Source organism: Onychomys torridus, chromosome 3, assembly GCF_903995425.1.
Source record: "Onychomys torridus chromosome 3, mOncTor1.1, whole genome shotgun sequence".
Classification (NCBI taxonomy): domain Eukaryota; kingdom Metazoa; phylum Chordata; class Mammalia; order Rodentia; family Cricetidae; genus Onychomys; species Onychomys torridus.
The window spans coordinates 20,988,207-21,008,109 of NC_050445.1; the positions used below are offsets into that span (position 1 = coordinate 20,988,207).

At 38.0% G+C, this 19,903-nt stretch overlaps 1 protein-coding gene across 3 annotated transcripts in view; it reads left to right on the plus strand.

Annotated features, from left to right (window-relative positions):
- Smarcad1 (SWI/SNF-related, matrix-associated actin-dependent regulator of chromatin, subfamily a, containing DEAD/H box 1) overlaps nt 1-19,903 on the plus strand; it is an 80,207-nt gene that overhangs the window by 39,012 nt on the left and 21,292 nt on the right. For 2 of the 3 annotated variants that reach the window (XM_036181172.1, XM_036181171.1), the window contains exons 7-10: nt 2,856-2,957; nt 4,378-4,459; nt 5,921-6,309; nt 14,847-15,046. In XM_036181172.1, coding sequence (XP_036037065.1) covers nt 2,856-2,957; nt 4,378-4,459; nt 5,921-6,309; nt 14,847-15,046 — 773 coding nt within the window. Of the gene's footprint in view, nt 1-2,855; nt 2,958-4,377; nt 4,460-5,920; nt 6,310-6,663; nt 6,995-14,846; nt 15,047-19,903 lie in introns of those variants that run through there. The other variant, XM_036181173.1, reaches the window with a different exon arrangement.

The following is a 19,903-nucleotide window of genomic DNA, read 5'->3' on the forward strand; positions in this document are numbered from 1 at the left end:
ATTTTGTTTTCTGCAGTTCCCTCAGAAATGTGATTGTGATTATTGTTTGAGTGAGAAGGGCAATTCTTGGCACTTTAATTTGGTATTTCCTACATACTGGTCTGTACTTTGGTCTACACGTCCTAATGTATGATTTCTGCCATTGGTAAGTATGTGTTCTAGCTATGTATTCTGGTGCTGGAACCCTAGGATTAAATCATAACTTCTAGGTCCACTGAGACAGATTTGGGTTCAGACTCCATGTACGGCTTCTGTGTACCAGTGTAACCACTGACCCCTTGGTACTTTTCAACAAATAGTGACTACTAACTATAGCCAAGAGAAGAATGGGATCCTAAAGGAATAAAAAATGTTAGGCACAGCAGCCCCTGAATGCTGAGTGTTTCATTTGTGCTATCATATATTCATTCTAAAAACTGCTTTCCAGATACCTGTTTGAAGGTGCTTTCATGGCTATTGTTTGGTCCTGGAGTTATGGTCAAAGCCTTGCATGTGTTAAGCTTGCATTCACCCCGCTCCATATTTTATTGAAGAGAAATTGACATAGCATAAAATTACCATTTTAGCATGAGCAGTTTAGGACATTCTCAGTGGTGGGCTTTTTTTGTTTGTTTGTTTGTTTTGTTTTTTTGAGACAGGGTTTCTCTGTAGCTTTGGAGCCTGCCCTGGACTAGCTCTGTAGACCAGGCTGGCCTCGAACACACAGAGATCCACCTGCCTCTGCCTCCCGAGTGCTGGGATTACAGGCATGGGCCACCACTGCCCGGCAGTGGTAGGCATTTTGATCATGCTTGTCTAGTTCCAAATGTTTCATCATTCCATGATGGCAGGCTGCACACAAAAAGGAGGATCTCCTTGTTTTCTTCATTTCCCTGGTCTATGGCAATCATCAGTCTGCCTTTTCCCCCTCTGGATTTACAGATTCTGGGTATTTCTTTTATAGCATATATGTTTTGTTTGTTTATGTCTTGGAAGACACTGTAGTCAGTCTAGGCTCACCTTGAACTCATGGTAATCCTTCTGCCTCTCAGCCTTCTTAGCGCTGGAGTTAAGTTTTCTATTTGATAGGTGTGTCACACACACCCGCTCCCCATAGTTTGCTTTTCTATTCTTCGTGGATAGGCATTTGAAATATTTTTAAGACAAAACAGGAATAAACAGAACTATGGCAGCTAGAGTCTCTATTCCCATATCATTTGGGAGGTCGAGACAGGATAATCAAGAGTTTAAGATCATCCTGGCTGTATAGCAAATCCAAGGCCAACCTGTGCTACACAAAACCCTGTCTCAAGAGGTGGTTCAGTGGTTTTATAGCACATGCTGCTATAAACTGCTGTAATCTTTTAGAGAACCTGTTTGTTTCCCAGCACCCATGTTGGGTGGCTATCAACTGCCTTTAATTCCAGTTCCTAAGGATCTGCCACCTTTTTCTGACTTCCACAGGCAATCACACACATGTAGCAGACACACTACACACAAATAAATAAAAGTAGTACAATTTATTTGTTTTCATAGACAGGGTTTCTCTATGTAGCCCTGACTGTCCAGGAACTCCCTCCATAGACCAGCCTGGCCTTGAACTCACAGATCTGACTGTCTCTCCTTCCCAAGTGCTAGGATTAAAGGCATTGTGCCACCGTGCCTAATCCAATGCAAATCTTTTTAAGCAGATGAACAAAGAGGGTCTGAGAAAATGACTAAGTTGGTACAGCACTAATGCTTACCCTGAAATCATGGAACCTCCACTTTAGATCCTTAGCAGCCACATTAAAAGCTGTGTGCAGTGGTGTGTCAGTATAAGCCCAATAGCAGGGATCAGAAATGGGCTAATCTTTGGAGCTTCGTGTCCAGCCAGTCAAGCCCATTGGTGAGTTCCAGGTTCACTGGGAGTACCTGTGTGAGAAAAGGTATAGGGTGCCTAAGAACACTGTTGTCAACCCATGGTCTCCACATGCACAGGAACATTGCACCTACACACACTTGTACCCACATGAACACATACTGTCTGGGATGACTAAGGTTTCAGAATGTGTTGTGGAAAACACCTTATTTTGCCTTGTCTGTTGGTTGTTTATGTCTCATGTGTAATTTTTAAAGTGCTTAGAGCGTCTTCACTGAATGCAATGTTTCAGTTTCTTTTTCATTTCTTTTTTTTTTTTTTTTTTTTTGGTTTTTTGAGACAGGGTTTCTCTTTGGAGCCTGTCCTCGACTAGCTCTGTATAGATCAGGCTGGCCTCCAACTCACAGAGATCTATCTGCTTCCCGAGTGCTGAGATTACAGGCATGCACCACTACCGCCCAGCTAATGTTTCAGTTCTTTAATGTTCCATCAACTTTGTTTTGTTTCTCAGATAATATGAGTATGTTCGGGATCACTAATGCTAAGTGAAGCTGTTTAATTTCTCAGGATTTTGGAATATTTCCTCCAAATACTATTGTTCCCCTGCTCAAAATCCTGTTCTTCTGATGCTTCTGAGTAGAGTCTTGTAGCCTGTGAAGCTCACTATATTCTGCCCCACTGCACCACTTTGTTATGAAATGCATGCACTTTTATTCTTCTGATTGCTGGTTTGCTTACAGTTTGTTTTTACATTGTTGGTGACCCAACCTGGCCTTGTGCGGGTAAGGTATGAATGTTCCCTTAGGTTTTATGTCCCTTCATTGGACTTGACTGAGACCTGTCTTTATAGAGTGTCATCTTGTCCCTCTGTGCCAGGGAGTAGCAGTCACAATTTGTTATTTTTTCTTTGACTATTGGAAGAGAACTGTAGCATCTCAACTGCTAGACAATACAGATAAAGGAGAGTGGGGAAGACTTGATCTTGTCTGTTTTCCTTCCCACCCTTACCCCATAGGGAGAAGAATCAAATGAGTCTGCAGAAGCTAGCAGCAGCTGGGAAAAGCAGGAAAATATTGTATTGAAATTGCAAAAGGAATTTCCAAACTTTGATAAACAGGTAAGAAGGGTAGAAGTGTTCAAAAATTGAATGTGTGCTACATGTTTGTATTATAAAATAGTGTTTGAGTTAAACCATGTGTAAATTCTGATTAATATTATATAAATATTTTAAACTACCTGCTAAGTACCTTAATTATTTATTGTGTTTACTAACTGTTGTGTCAACACTATAAATGAAATCATAATAAATATACCTGTAGTAAAATTGTGAATCCTCAAGTTTAAAGGGCTGTCCTAACTGTTCCCATGATGTTCTCATTCTTGAACTTTTTCATTAGATTTTTAAATTGCAGTACCATGTTCCATAAAGGTCCTTCTCCTCCCTAGTTAATATGAAAATGTTCAGTGTCACTCATGTCTCATGTCAAACATGCCAGTGCTTTAAAGAGGCCTCTGCACTATCTCATTACTGCATATTGAAGCACATACTCATTTAACATTTGGAAAATGTTTATAGTGTTGTGGATGAGTTCCATTTTGTTCTCAGGCAATGCGTCTGAATTCTGGTGAACTGAATATAGTCTTGTTACGCTTGTTCTTTACATGTGTTTTCTGGCTGGGGATATAACACAGATGTTAGAACACACTTGCCATATATACACAGATACTAGGCTCCATCCTCAGAAACATATTGTGTATACTGATGCATGCTTGTTATTCAAACACTAGGGAGGTGGGGTAGGAGGATCTGAAGTTCAAGGACATCTTTGACTACATAGCAAGTTGTAGGCCAGCATGGACTACATGAGATCCTGTCTTACAGAAAAAAAAAAAAAAAAAAGAATTACATATTTTTTTTACCAGTGTGGTAGTGAAATAATTTATAATCTAATAGTCAGGAAGATCATGAGTTCAAGGCCATTTCTGGCTACATAATCCCTGTCCCAAAGAAACAACAAAACCTAGCAAAGACAAAGGTTGAAGTTGGCAGTTTATAAATGCCTAGCTGTAGAATGAAATACCTGTTGTAGTTACTTAAATGGATTTTGGTTCTCTAGTGTTTAAAATACTTGAAAGAGAGCTAGAAATTAGAAAAGAAATCACACTTCCATCCCTGTTGAAGACTGAGTTTCTGAAAGTGAAATTAGACAGAAGAATTTATAGAGTAGTACTAAAACAACGACAGTGCTGGGCAGGGTGGCGCACACCTCTCCAATCCCAGCTCTCAGGAGGCAGAAGCTGATGGTGGATGGCAGTGAGTTCAAGGCCAGCCTGGGCTACATAGAGAGTTCCAGGACAGCCAGGAGTACATAGTGAGGCCCGGTCTCAAAAAGTCTAAAAATAATAAACAAAAAGAGATAGTGATAGTGATATGAATTCTTTATTTTTTTCAGTGATTGCATTTTAAAAGAGCATAAACATTTTTCTGTATTGCTAATTTCACATTTTTAACAGAAAAATAAATAACTTAATTTCAGGAACTAAGAGAAGTGCTCAAGGAACATGAGTGGATGTACACAGAAGCCTTGGAGTCTCTCAAAGTCTTTGCAGAAGATCAAGGTAATCATGATGGGCAGTGTGCATACCTCTCTCAGCCCTGTGTCTTACTGTGGAAGAGCCTGTCAGCTATTGACTTGCAGGTGATGCTGGAGTAATGATGTTCACCGTAATAAAAGTCAAAGCAATACATGACTCCTTATGCAATCTTTCCTGATTCGTAAGGCAGCCTTTAAGTTGTGTTGAGTTGTTTACATTTTGACATCTGTCAGGATGGATTTTGCAGTTGATTACATATTAGCCTGCACTTGCATGAATTTGGAAAGCACTGGCCTTAAGAACTCAAGAGTATTATCACCCTGGAGGAACAGTCTCTTAATCCATATGGAGCTGTGAACTGCAGAAAGTGGTGGAGGAGACAGGTGGTGACACAAAGTTAGGTTGTACATATTTAGTGATGTTTCTACCCAAGAATCAAATCGACTCAGCATTTCATAATTGTAAAGATGGCTTCTAAAGTTGAGTACAGGGACCTTGATTTTTGTTTAATTAATTCATTTAATAATGTTTTTACATGGGCAAAAGCATGGACATATATATAATAACAAACTCTGGAAGCTCTTTGAATACATAGACGATAGAAATTATACATAACCACCTCTTATTATCTGTGGGGTTTGTTCAGGACCTATACTGATACCAGAAATTAACTGGCATTCAGACACTCAATTCTGTTTTGTGAAGTGGCATGATACTTGCATCTGACCTATGCATTTTCTCATATGCTTCAAATCATCTTAAGATTACTTACAATACCTGATATGACATAAATGCTGTGCAATTTATTTTTTTCTTATGTACAGAATAATGATGAAAAAATTAACGCATGTTCAAAGTAGTTCCAATTTTTTTCTAATGTATTTTTATATGACTTGTTGGATCCATAAATTCAGAACCCACAGATACAGAAGGCCAGGGCAAACAGCATGCATTTACAGATTCATTAGTGCCTATCTTCTTATGAAAATATTGTAAGAAAAACTGTACTTTCATTACCACCAAGCTTAGAATTCAGGGAAATACGGGAGTTGTGGCACTTTGAAGTAATATATTTAAATAATGCTTAAATGATGGTAAACGTGAATTAGTAGGCGTAGTGACACTGTTCTGCTTCCCTCAGGGTGCAGCGAGGCCTGCTCTCCTGGGTGCTGTTTGGGGAGTTGTGCACATGCAGCAGCTGCTGTCTATATCCTAGGACCTTCGATAGAAAGCAGATTGGTGTTTAAAAGGGAGTTATCACCTACTTGTGAAATAAGTCATTCTAGCTTATTGGTAACTCCACATTCTGTTTTATATTGCTTCCAATATATGTCAAGATTTGACAGTAAGTTGTGGTTGAATTCTTCAGTGTTCACAAGGAAAATGTAATGTTTACACACTCTTCTTACCTTATTTGAAGTCTTATGTTTTATATTTTATTTATATATTTCTAAGTTAGTTACAACTTTTATGTTTTGTACACAGATATGCAGTCTGCTTCACAAAGTGAGGTTACAAATGGAAAAGAAGTTGCAAAGAATCAAAATTATTCTAAAAACGCAGCTAAAACAAAAATGAAACAGAAAATTTCTATGAAACCACAAAATGGCTTTAACAAGAAACGTAAGAAAAATGCATTTAATCCTAAGAAAGCGGCAGAAGATTCTGAGTATGATTCAGGTTCTGATGTCGGGAGCTCACTGGATGAGGACTACAGCAGTGGTGAAGAAGTGATGGAGGATGGCTACAAAGGCAAAATTCTCCACTTCCTTCAAGATGCTTCAATTACTGAACTGACTTTAATTCCCCAGTGTTCTCAGAAAAAGGCTCAGAGGATAACAGAACTCCGGCCCTTTAATAGTTGGGAAGCTCTGGTAAGGCGTGTGTGTGTGTGTGTGTGTGTGTGTGTGTGTGTGTGTGTGTGTGTGTGTGTGTGTGTGTGTTTTACTTTACAGTACCGTTTATAGTCAGATTGTCTTCAGCTCAGGGAAGCATAGATGGGTGGCCTTATCCTGTGGAGAGTCAAACATTACTTTCATTGTAAGCCAATAGTATTTCAAATAGTGTCATATGACCTAATTTTGAATGAATTAAGGGGTGATTTTCCTGAAAAAACCCAAGCTGATTGGCTGGGAATGCTGTCACTCATCCTTTTGCATAGAAACTTGGTTCATTTCACTGCAGAACAAGAAATTAGAGCTTACTTTCAGGAAGGAGTTGTTTGCTAGCCAGTTCTGAGCTGTTACTGCTGAGACACCAACCATGCAGAAGGCAAGAATGTGGCAGACTTTGACTACAACCCTTGAAGAGCAGAGCAGCGGCCAGAGGCGTTCCATGGCCCACATGCCGGCCTAAGTGCTTTGTGCTTCCCACAGAGAAGCAGTTGTTTATTTTCTTTTTCCTCTAAATGTGACAGCTCAGTTTCTAACCTGTTTCTTCTGGTTGAACAACGTGGCCTTTTGATGGAGTATAACAGGCTACAGCATTTTTAATTGGAAAAATAGCAAAGTTGTGGAAGCATAGAATTGAAGTGTAGGTGAAAGAGGGGCATGAGTTCTGGTGAGTACACTTTGCATGATCATTTTGTGGTGTTTGACTTCCCGTGAATGAGTTTTATCTAAAATACCTGTTTTTTGAGTTTTATGAATCTCAACAGTTCTCAAATCTTATTCCTATACCCTTTTGTGTTTTAGATTTTACTTCAACTTTTATGAAAATGTGGGGCTTTATTCGTGAGTTTGTATAGGCCCTCCAAGCAAAGCAATATGGACGGTTGTTTATGACTGTGAGAGATGAGGCTGCTTTGTGGAGGTTTCAGAGTTATAGTCCTTGTGCTGTGGAGTGGAGATGCATGCGTTTGTGACTAATGTGTACCTGTAACAAATCTAAATGAGCATGATGAGTGACTCAGCCTCGAAATGCTGATCAGGGAGGTTTCTGCACAGCAGTTTTAAAAAACATTTTGTTTTTTAAATTAAAGTATTTCAGCATATAGAAAAATATTAGTCCAGTGCAATTTCAAACACACACACACACACACACACACACACACACACACACACACACACACAACCAGACAAAACCTTTCGTTTGGCCCCAAGCGTATGCTTTTACAGAGAACATCTGTCAAAGCAGATCCCTTTCAGAACTTGTTTGGCTTTGCCTGAGTGATTATTTGTTGAGGTATTTGCTGAAGGGCTTTCTCGTTCTTTTCTCCCTTTTTATTTTTCTTTTAATCTTTAATGGTCTCCTGTGTTATGAGGTTGGATTGCTCAGGCTTGTTAGGATTCTAATTTATTTAATAAGGGATGCAGTTATCTGTAATAGTTTGTGTAGTCACTGTAACTACTTGCCCAGATAGCTTATAATAAAAGCAGATTATACAGTTTTACCAAAGTATATGTGCCAGATGCTTTAAAAAAAATTAGCGACTTAACATGGAAAAGACATATTTCCTTAATTAATTGGCAAAGTTTATATCAGTCTTGACATGAATTTGGAGATTATGCACTACTTACTTAAGTCTCTTGACTTCTTTTACCTTCAAGAAATGGAACATAAAGACTATTGTTTGTCCTAGCCAACCCATCTTACTGTTGAACGTTTTATGAAACAGTGAAAAAGTAACTGAAAAGTAGACAGTTTACTTCAGCTCACTGAGTACAGTGTTTTGTTATCCTGAACAAAGTACACACATAACGATTTTGCAAATTAGTAATTAGACAAGTGAATGTCTAAGCCTAAATTCTTAATTTCCTTAGCTTCTACTTTCCAGGACCAGCATTTTGAATGTGACTATAAAGTAATTTATTATATTAATAAAATTATCAATGAAAAAGTTAATATTATGCACATTCTATAGAAGCAATATAATTTACTCTATCCCTTTTTATTGGTGATAATGTGATTAATATATCCAGTGTTAAACAATAGCAAAAATGTTTATTCCTCAACCTTTTATTTTGATACCTGCTATACTCAAAAATTACTATGGCAGTTGAAGTTTTAATTGTGTTACACAAAACTTACTGAATTTACAAGATATTACAAATTTAGGATAGTCATAAACCCTTCAATCCCTAAAATAATTGTTGAAGTTTAGTCTTAAAGATTACACGGCTGTTTAACAGTGTTTGGATTAACTGTAAATTAATAAGTATTTCAATGATGCAAACTTGTCACAAATGCAACTTGATGTGAAAACTTTAAACCAAACTTTGAAAAGTTCTGGAGCATGGGTTTTCTTTAAAGCCTTATGTATTTAATGTAATGTAAATCTGATTCACATAATACATACTATATTTTCTTAATACTAGCATTTAATAATATATCAGAATAATTCCAAGTCCTGTAGTTTTCTGTATTGCTCCTTTCCTTCTCTCCTTGAGTTAAAATGTTTTCGGTTTTTCTAATCACCTTCATTTTATTTGAGAAAAAAAAAGTTACTTAAAAGATGCGAATTGAGAGTATTTATATTTGTAGCTTTATTCATTCCTTTCTTTTTCCTTGTATTGTGATTTCAATAATGTTAGATTTCCTTTATGGTTTCCCTCTTTTACTCAAAGTCTTGTTGTTTTAGAATAGCAACTCTTTATATGATCATATAAGGAAACTAAAGCATTAAGCCTAGCAGCCTTTGAAATGTAACAAGTCAAAAATGGCATTAGTTTAAAAGTCAGTATTGTTAAAGTGATAAAAATGCAGTTTTTATTGGCAAAGTTCACATTTGATGTCATCAGTTCGCCAATTACTTGCTGAATTTTGGTCTTTCTAGCCTAGTATAAAATAGATTAAGGGTACTATTATGTCCATAATATATTTTTAATTGCACTCCTTTTTCTCTTTTTTTTCCCCCTGGAGCTGAGGACTAAACCCAGGGCCTTGTGCTTGCCAGGCAAGGGCTCTACCACTCCTTTATTTGTACTATTATATGCAAATTAGAATATGTATTTATGGGGACTGGAGATACAACTCAATTGTCATAGGCTTGCCCGGCACACATAAAGCCCAGGGTTTGAGCCACAGCACCAAATAAGTCAGACATGGCTTTGTACACCTATAAACATAGCACCTGGGATCTAGAAACAGGACAATCAGAAGTTCAAGGTTCTCCTTGGCCATGGAACAAATTTTAGGCCATATTGGGATCTGGGAGACCCTGTCTCAAAATGAATATACTTTGTTCAAAATGCATGTGTATTTATGAATAGCTTGCTTCATGAATGTTGACCTACCATCTTCAGATCCATATCTCCATTATGAGTGCTGTGTTCAGTGTAGATGTGATTGAACATTGCCTGAGCAGGCTTAGCTCCTGGCCAATGCTTTGTTCTGCCAGTGCTGCTTTGTCTCCTAGTGAGTCACAGACCCGGGGCCTGGCTTTCTCTGGTTTGACTCTATAAAATGCCTGTCTGCATGTCACTTCAAGCCCTGACATGGTTATTTCTTCTTTGAGATAGAGTGGCTTCATTATTCTAAGATTACTCTCCTGGGGCTTTGTTTTAATATGTACAAGTTTGATAAACTTCTACTTAAATTACAAATGCATTCTGAATAGTTTGTAGGCTGCTGCCAGATATATGTAATAATGAGTAAGACTGTGCTCAAGCTGCTTCTTAAGTAGGAATTAAGTAACATTAGAAATTTGCCTTTAAACAATTTTCCTCCTCTTAGAAAAATTCAAAAGTATTTGTTTTGCAAGAGTGACACACTGTGGCAGGAGAGAGGTACTTCAGGTCCAGAGTCTACCATTCCCTTCTCTTCTCAGTCCTAGGCCTCAAACTCAGGGTAGAGGTCTGCACCCCAGACTCTGCCTTTCAAAGACAGAAGTTCTTGGGATGCTCCTTGAGGTTTTAACGGGATGCTAATCAGTGTCATGCTGATAGTCTTTTGTGCATGTAACGATTCAGTAAGTAGGAATTGTTTGTTTTCTTTATTCTCCCTGAATGAATGCTGCTTTTGAAGATGATTTTATTTGTGTAAAGTTATAACACTGTAGGAATGAAAAATGTAGTTTATTAAAAATTCTACCAAAGAGACCCACCACTTAGAATAGTTTCAGTGTCTCTTTTTATTGATATATTTCATGCCATGTATACAAGATTCTATTTTCTATGCTTATCTGTGACCTAGGTTTACTAAAAATTCTGTTTATAGGGTGACTTTGCCCTGCTTAAGTTTGTATTTAAAATCTCCAATAGTGGTTTTAACTGTTGGCTTTTGCTCTTTTGTTCAACTTTTCTGCATTATAAATACCATGTTGCTATGTTTTTTATTTTTACTTTTTATACTCAGGACTAGAGTTAAACACTTTTACACCAAGATACTTTTTATACTCAGGACTAGAGTTAAACACTTTTACACCAAGAATTACAATCACCTTTCTAGTACATAGCATTTGTAATAACATAGTAATATTCCTTTTTTTAAAAAAATAACATTTATTTGAACTAAACTTTTTTTTTTTTTAATGTGTATGGGTGTTTTGCCTGCATGTATGTTTGTGCACTATATGTGTGCCTGGTGCCCATGGAGACCAGAAGAGAGGGTATTGGATTCCCTGGAGGCAGAGTTCCAGTTGTGACCTGCCAACTCTGTCCTGCGGGTGCTGGGAATTAAACCTAGGTCCTTAGGAAGAATAGCCAGGGAGTGCTTGTAACTGGTGAGCCATCTCATGAGTCCCTTTTATTTTAATTTTTTATTTTTTTTAGACAAAGCTATGTGGCCTAGCTTGACATCAAATTCTTGATCCTTTTGCTTTGGCCTTCTGACTGCTGGATTGAAAGTATATATAGGATCTCGTGTAGCCCATGCTGACTTCAGTTCAATGTATAGTTGAAACTGGCCTTACACTCTTGATCTTTCTGTCTCTATCTCCCAAGTGCTGGATTTACAAGCATGTGCCACAAGACTTTGAATTAAGTAACTTGATAAAACTAAGAAACTTACCAGGCTTAATGCTTCCTGTGGTCAAGCTTTCACAGTGCTCTTTTAAAATAAGAAATCTTTACCTTTTGACTTCAAAAATTTCAGTTGCTTTACAGTGTTCATCAGAGCGGTCCTTCTGTTCTTTCCCACTTGCTTGTTGAAAGTAATCTTGTGCTCTTCTAGGCTCTGACATGTTGATCTTGTGGTTAAAACAGTTCTTTATTACATGTGGGCTTACTGTACTGAAAGGACTTTCTAGATTTTAGTAGTCCGCTTGTGAAACCGACCTGTAAAACTCATCCTTTTCTTGTTACATTTAGATTGTCTTTCCTAATAACAGGAAACCATACGAGGGAGGAACTGTTTCTGTATAGCAGATACTCTTAACAGTCAGTCATAGTCACTAAAGAGCAAAACAAACAAATCTCCATGATACTTATATAATAAATAGTAGTTGGCTACAGAAAAGAATATCAATTTATAGAAGTGATATCACTTAAAAGAATATTACTTATATCACCTTTTCTCTCTGTGCATGCATTTATGTCTATGTTTGTATGTGCATGTGTATGGGTGTCTGCAGAGGTCAGAAGAGGGTGTTGGATACTTGGGAGCTAGAGTTCTAACCTGATCTGGGTGCTGAGAACTTAACTGGGGTCCTCTACAAAGTAACAAGCACTCTGAGCTGTCTCTCCAGCTCTTGGCATCAGGTCTTAGAGTTATTTGAAGGAAGATTTGTTTATGTTGAAAAAAAGCATAGAGTTTGGATTTTTATGCAGCTTTATGACATTATAAATTTTATGCATCAGAATTGTTGGATTTAATGAGTTGTTGAATAAAATGCACCTCCTATTTTTTGCACACAGTCCATGTTCCTCCTTGATTTCTAGTTAGTTTTGGAGGTTTTCTCTCATAAGCAAACTTAAAACAAACAAACTGCATGTAGACATGAGGATTTTTGCTATTTTTTTTTTTTTTTTACTCATTTTACACACCAACCACAGGACCCCCCCCCCCCTTCCCTCTGTTTTTAATGATTTTTTAATGATTGACTGCAGTTTCCCCGCCTCCGGCCCTCCCGGTCTTCCTCTCCACCTCCCTCACCATCCACTCCTTCTCCTTTCTCTTCAGAAAGGCCAGGCCCCCATGGATATCAACTAAACATGGCGTGTCAAGTTGCTGGAAGACAAGGCACCTCCCTTGTATTAAGGCTGGGCAAGGCAACCCAGTATGAGGAGTAAGGTCCCAAAAGCCAGCAAAAGAGTCAGATACAGCCCCTGCTCCCACTGTTAGGAGTCCCACAAGAAGACCAAGCCACACAACTGTCACATATATGCAGAGAGCTTAGATCAGTCCCAGTAATTTATTTCTCTATAACTTTTTATCCAATTTAAAATTTCATATTTTAATGAATTCCTATAGAATCTCTTCCCCTACTGATTATGGATAATTTCCTACTGAATGAACCAAGGGGTCACCTAGTACTAGGTTGTGAATATTGTCCCTGTAGAAATGTGATATACAAACATCAGTATTTGGGGCACTGGAGAGACATCTCAATGATTAAGAACACTCACTGCTCTTCAAGATCCATTTTGATTCCCAGCATTCATATGAAAGCTTAACTGTCTGTAACTCCAGTCCCAAGTTATATGACACCATCTTGTGCTCTCTGTGGGCACTGTACACATGCACGACACATACATGAAGGCCAAATACTCATACACATAAAAGAACATATTTTGAAAAATAAAGGACATACTGGTTATGTGGCACATGGGGAGCCAGAGGTAGACTGATCTTTGTTAAAGGTCACAAGGTCTATATAGTGAGTTCTAGGCCAGCCAGCTGTACATTGTGAGACTTGTCTTAACAACAAAAATCCTGTAGAATAGATTAGAGAATTTGTCTCCTACCAACTTACTCTAATATAGATGTGAAAAATGTATTTTGTTACAAATTGCATTTTTTTTTTTTTTTTTTTTTACAAAAATAGTAGTATATTTCAGAACAGTTGAATATCTGTTGTGTGGGTTTCTCATTACGTTTATAAACACTAACCACAAGGATGACTTATTGTAACTTGGAAGTATATGGTAAATATTATATGGAGATAGGAATCAAAATGATCTGTTTTTAATCTAGCAGATGGTGTGTGTGAGCTTTAGGCTGTCAATTGGCTTCTGAGCTTTTTCATCCTTTCACAAGATAATTCAGCTTTGTTCTTCTGGGTGTAGGGTTTTTAGCCATCTGTATGAAAAATTTGACTCAGGGTTTCCTTGTGAAGACATTCTTTAAAATTCCACACAAAAGCCGGGCGGTGGTGGTGCGTGCCTTTAATCCCAGCACTCGGGAGACTGAGCCAGGCGGATCTCTGTGAGTTCGAGGCCAGCCTGGGCTACCAAGTGAGTTCCAGGAAAGGCGTAAAGCTACACAGAGAAACCCTGTCTTGAGAAAAAAAACCAACACCCCCCCCCAAAAAAAAAATTTCCACACAAAATCATTTACACAGGTGCTACATTATAATTGGTTTTAAAGAGTTTCATGTAATTACTAAATTGGTCATAATTACTTGTGTATGTGCTGCTTGTGATCAAGCACAGGGTCTTTCACATGTTGGCAAATGCTCTACCACTGAGGCATACACTTAGATCCTAAAATTATCTTTTGCTTTGTGATACTTTTCTAATTAATAATCTCAATTTAAATGGTAGATAATAGCCTGTGTCATGATGCATGCCTTTAATGCTATATTCGCTAAGGAGGCAGAGGCAGGCAGATCTCTGAGTTCCAAGCCAAGGCAATATGAGAGCCTGCCTCAAAAATAGATAGATAGATAGATAGATAGATAGATAGATAAAACAAATTAATAGTTTAATATGCTGAATGATAAATAACTGGTTTTGAAACTTGTAGCGTTGTGCTTTGATAGAAATGTCTTAAGGCTAATCTTAATATTCAACCGTCACAGAAAGTGACGAAATGGAAGTGAGTTTAGACCCATAGTACATTTTGCTGTTATGTTTACCCGTAGGGATGAAGCTGTGCTTTGGAGGAAAAAATTAGCTGATAGGAAATATGAAAATTTCATATTTCTAATATAAGGAAACTGTTGCTGTCAGTATCAGAGTGATAAATTGGAGACTGTATTTTGTGTGGAAAGAGACCCACTGTGTTAGAAGTGGCAGTATATCAGAGTGAAGCACATAGAATTGCAATGTGGATATGAAAAGCCAGTTCACTCAGCACTTCAGGAATAAGGCTTTACAAGCTTTTCTCCCCTCAGAGAAAGAGCTTGGCTGCCCAGTGTGAGTGTGCACTCCTGCCACCCAGTGTTTGGGAGGCAGAGTGAGAAGGTTACAGTCTTGAGGCTAGTCTGAGTCATGGCATGGAACTTTCAATAAATTAATTAGGTAAGTAGAAAAGAGATGGAATTCTGCTATTAGATTTGAACTGTTAAACTCCTTTTCTTTTTATGTCATAGTTTACAAAGATGTCCAAAATCAATGGCCTATCTGAAGATTTGATATGGAATTGTAAAACGCTAATTCAAGAAAGGGATGTAGTTATAAGACTTATGAACAAATGTGAAGACATCTCAAATAAATTGACCAAACAAGTTACCATGCTCACTGGAAATGGAGGCGGATGGAACATAGAGCAGCCCTCCATTCTAAACCAAAGGTATCATTAATTGAACACAGTTATTTTGATCGTGTATAAAGTATCTGAACATGTATTTGCCTTGTGGCTAGGGATTAAGTGTGATTCAGCAACTAAGGTTAGAAGAAAACTCCCTAAGTTTTCTCAGTGACATATAGGGGTATACAAGTGTATTTTCATTGGTTGTCCCCTCCCCAGCAGGGTTATTTTATTGTTATATCATAATATAGTCTTATGTAACCTTTGTCTTCCTTATCTGCTAACAGATGGTTTTATGTGTATTCACAAAAGCTATACGAATGATTTTAACCATGCTTCTGTAAACTTGTTTTCCTTTTATGTTTCTTTTCCCTTTTTTTTTGGTTTTTCGAGATAGGGATTTTCTGTGTAATAGCCCTAACTGTCCTGGAACTAGCTCTGTAGACCAGGCTGGCCTCAAACTAACAGAGATCCACCTACCTCTGCCTCCCAAGTGTTGGAATTAAAAGCATGTACTACCACCGCCCAGATTCTCTTTGTGTTTCTTAGCTAATTTGAAAAGCTCAGATTTTTCAGTTTCCTTGGGGATAAAAACACCTTAGAGAGGACATGGCACATAGTAACTGTCTTCTGGATGCTACTCAATAAAATTATAATACCCTGGCAAAACCTGCAGAACCATTCAACCATCATTAAATACTCAAGTGGCATTTTGTCATTGTGAACTGCTTATGTGGTGGTATTGGAGGATTGTGGTAGGAAAAAATAAATTTTTTATTTCTTCTAATAATTTGCTTATTTTAAGTAGTTTAGAAATGTAGAGCTGTTCAGAATACTTCCTTTTAGGAAATATCTGCAGTTGCTTATTTTGATGTTTTCTTGTTTTTTAATTTTGTTTTTGTTCTTTTTGTTTTTGAGACAGACTTACTATACGTAGCCTTAGCTGGCTTAGTGCTCGCTTTGAAGTCTAGTCTGGTCTCACATTCATGGCAATCCTCCTCACTCGCCTACTCAGTGCTGAGTTTATAGTTATACTCCATCCTCACCACTGTACTTGGCTTGTTACACTTTTTGTGGTGGCAAAACTATGAAAATAGCCCAAGTTCCTAAAACCAGGGAATAGTTAAAATAGATTATGGTAGATCTACACTATGCAGTGTTGCACAGCTTTAAAAGCAAATTAGAGCCAGTGCCTCATCCCTAGAATCCCAGCAAGGAGGCTGAGATAAGAGGATCATCATTAGTTTGAGGACAGGGTCACCTACATTGTAAGTTCTAGGCCAGCTTGGGCCATGAGGGGAAACAACGAGAGAGAGAGAGAGAGAGAGAGAGAGAGAGAGAGAGAGAGAGAGAGAGAGAGATTGTTTACGATACTTGTAGTTTTATGGTTGTGGAAAATGTTTCTTATATTTGTTTTGTTTTTGTTTTTAGCTCTAGGGTTTTGGCAAAATGATAACCTTAGTTGCTTTTAGTTACACCTGTATTTTTCTAATTCAGTGACCAAAGCATGTGTGCTGATGATCATTGGCTAATAGTTCAAAATCATAGTACGAAGCAAACAGAAAGAGATGTGGTTATTGGCCTTTAATAGTAAGCTCGAATCTTTTCTGTGCCCTTCTAGGGTGCTATGTGGTGGTGTAGGGAAACGTGATGCAGCTCCCACAAAAGAAGCCCTTTGTGTGTTTCGTAGACAGAACTATGTCAGCAAAGTCATCTCCTAAGTGTAGTTGGAGCTGCTGCTACTGCTTGTTCTTCATCGTGGACGTGGGGAGTTCTTCACTCTGCCAGACTTTCCCAGTTGAGTCCACTTTGTCATAACTTGGATTTGAACATTGAGTACTTTACTGCATCACGTAAAAACTCTCAACCCACATTCACCAATTCCTCTTCTAAATAGTGTGGTCAGGTAATATCTCCTTGCCCTTAGACTAAGGTTTTTAAGCCATAGTTTAACTATAAATAGTGATGGGTTTCTTTATGACATTTTTGTTTTTAATGAAATGCTTGATAGATGAGAAATTAATTTTTAGGTTCTCTTTGGATCAAAGTCTGAGTTGTACCCCTAGTTTTTACTGGGACTGGCCAGCCTTTTGCAGCTGCAATGGAGAAGCATTTGCAGTTGCTCCTTGCCTTACAAGGGTAAACAGTGTCCAGTCACTGACTACCACACCTGCATCTTTATTTAGCTTTGATGGTGCTAGAGATAGAACCCAGGCGTTCCCTCATTTTTTACAGTGCTGCATTACATCCCCAGCCCTAGGATCTTTCTCTTAACAGAGCAGAACCTTTGTGGAGAAGTATACATGGAAGCAATGCTAGTGCTAAGTATTTAGTTTTCCATTGGAAATTGGTGTGAATTGTAGGAGGAGAAAATTCGCTGTGGAGGTCCAGGAATTTCAGAATTTGTGTTATAAATGGTATCAGGGCTGTAGAGATGGCTCAGCTGTTAAGAGCGCTTGCTGCTCCTTCTGCGGATGGAGTGCAGTTCTCAGCACCCACATCAGCAGCTCACTCCAGAGGTTTGATGCCTTCTTCTGGCCTCTCTGGGCACTCACATACGCCTCTCCTTCCAAACACATAATAATAAAAACAAATCATTAAAAAAATAAAATCTTTGTCGAGAAAAATAAAATTTGTCATGTGTACTTTAAAACTATTACTCATACTCATTATTTCACAATGTTGAATTTGTTTAAAATTAAAAGGTAATGACGTAAGGAATGTTGGCATCAAATTTCAGCTTAATTAGTTCACATGTTTAGAATAAACATGTTGGATATTGTTTGATGGTCTTTTACTAAAGCGTCAGTAGTTGATACAGAATTGATCAGTTTTAAATTCTCACTGAAAAGATACTGGTGAAATTATTTAGGCCACTCCACGTAGTTAAAAGGGAGGTTTATTTTGTGGGCTATCTTACAAATGAAGGGGTAGGTTGCAGGGTCTGGCAAAGGTATAGCCCAGTCCGGCAGTGTTCTCTGGAGAACTCTGCTCGGTCTACCTCCAGCGTCCAGGGTCCTGGAACCAAGAGAGCGACCTCCTCTTCCTCTGTCTTCCGTTCCCTCCTCCGCCCCGCCTTGTGGGCGCGATCATTACCGAAGCCTCAGTGGGGGTTGGAACTTCCAGGCCAATGCTGGGATGGCTGCCCACTACAAAAAGATTTCTAACTTGTTCAGCATATAGTATTTGCCTGTCTTTTACAAGCTAAATCTGTAAAAGTCCTTATCTTGTTTGAAAGGATAGGCTTTCTGTCCTGTTTTTAAACAGGAGGGGGGAACCTTTGACAATAATATTTAAAAAAAAAAAAAAAAAAAAGCCATGATATGGTGTCTGCAAATAGTTTAACTTGAATGGTTCTATTAAAATAACTAATATAGTAATGTTTTTAGGAGCCCTGACATGTTTAGAAGACCTGAGCTTTGGTTGGATGGCAGATCTCAACTTTGTGTGGAGCATTGTTCAGACAAGCTTCTCCAGCTCCATAGTTTTGAATGTCACACTAATTATATGCAGTCCTGGCATCTCTGCTCTGTCCTTTCACTCCTTTGAAAGTCATGTTGAAACTAGCTTTTCTCACAGCAGATGTAGACCTTACTTCATTTCACACCGAAGAAGTCAGAATGATCGGGAGGAGTCTTTTTTCCCTATAGCAGAAAAGCCACTTCCAAATAATCAATTTCTTCATTTTCTTTTGTAATCACAGGAGACCTTAAAGTAGTAGCGTTTCCCTCCATGGCAGGCAAGAGAACTTCCAGCCTAGAGATGTTTGTCAGATTATACATTTAGAGTTTTGAATACTTCCTACATTCTTACCAGTAAATGAGTGGTTGGTGTCCACATGCAGCCATTCAGTTCTTAGGAACCTGTCAAAATAAATGAGAGGGAGGTTTGATTACATAGCATCTATATAATAGGACCTGCTGGAGAAAGAATATATAGCCTACCTATTTCAATAATTTGCCATATTAATTATAGTGGGCTCCCCCACCCCTTTAAAAAAAAAAAAAAGTGGTACTGGGAATCTGGCCCAGGACCTCATCCATGCTAGGTAAGCACTCATTAACAACTGAGCCATATCTCCATCCAATAAATATAGTTTAAATTTTCTTTTTTAAACCTACCTATGTTTTATTGATCCTTTCATGTTGGTCCATTTGTGTTCTGGAGAACACAAATTTCAGGCAGCAATTATGTCATACTAAGCAACACAGTCATGTGATTTAGACAAAAGTAGCCAAAGAGCATATGCATGAATACACACACACACACACACACACACACACACACACACACACAACCCTATGTATGAGTATGTATTTTTGGAACAAATACTCCAATTTAATAGTCAAATAGCTAATTCAGGTACCTTAGCTAGGCTTCCTTGTGATTGTCAGTAAGTCAGTATTCCTTGAATGGGCATTTCTTTGTAGTTGATGCTTTTCACTTAACCACATTTGAAAATTTGTTTTGACAGACCTTTTAAACCTTTATTAGTGATTAAAACTTTTGTAATTTTGGTTGAAGACTATTCCTTGTTTTTTAATAGGTTGTGTATTGGAGGGTTTATGGTAGCCCTCAGATATATTTATAAATGTTATAATTGTCATCCCTTACCAAAATTTTTTTTTCATGAAATGTCAACTTTATGTGTATATGATGACTAAAGAAAGCATTGGTAAGGACTCAAACATAATAGAGAATTAGGTGTTGACTTGACTATAGGATAGGTCAGCAAAAGCTTTTGGGTTTTGTTATTTTATAGATAAAGGGGTGGGCTTTGGGGCTAGAGAAGTGCCTCAGCACTTAAGAGCACATGCTGCTTTTGCAGAAGACCTGTGTTCAGTTTCCAGCACATTGAACAACTCACAAAGCACATACAACTTGAGTTCTGGTCTCCAG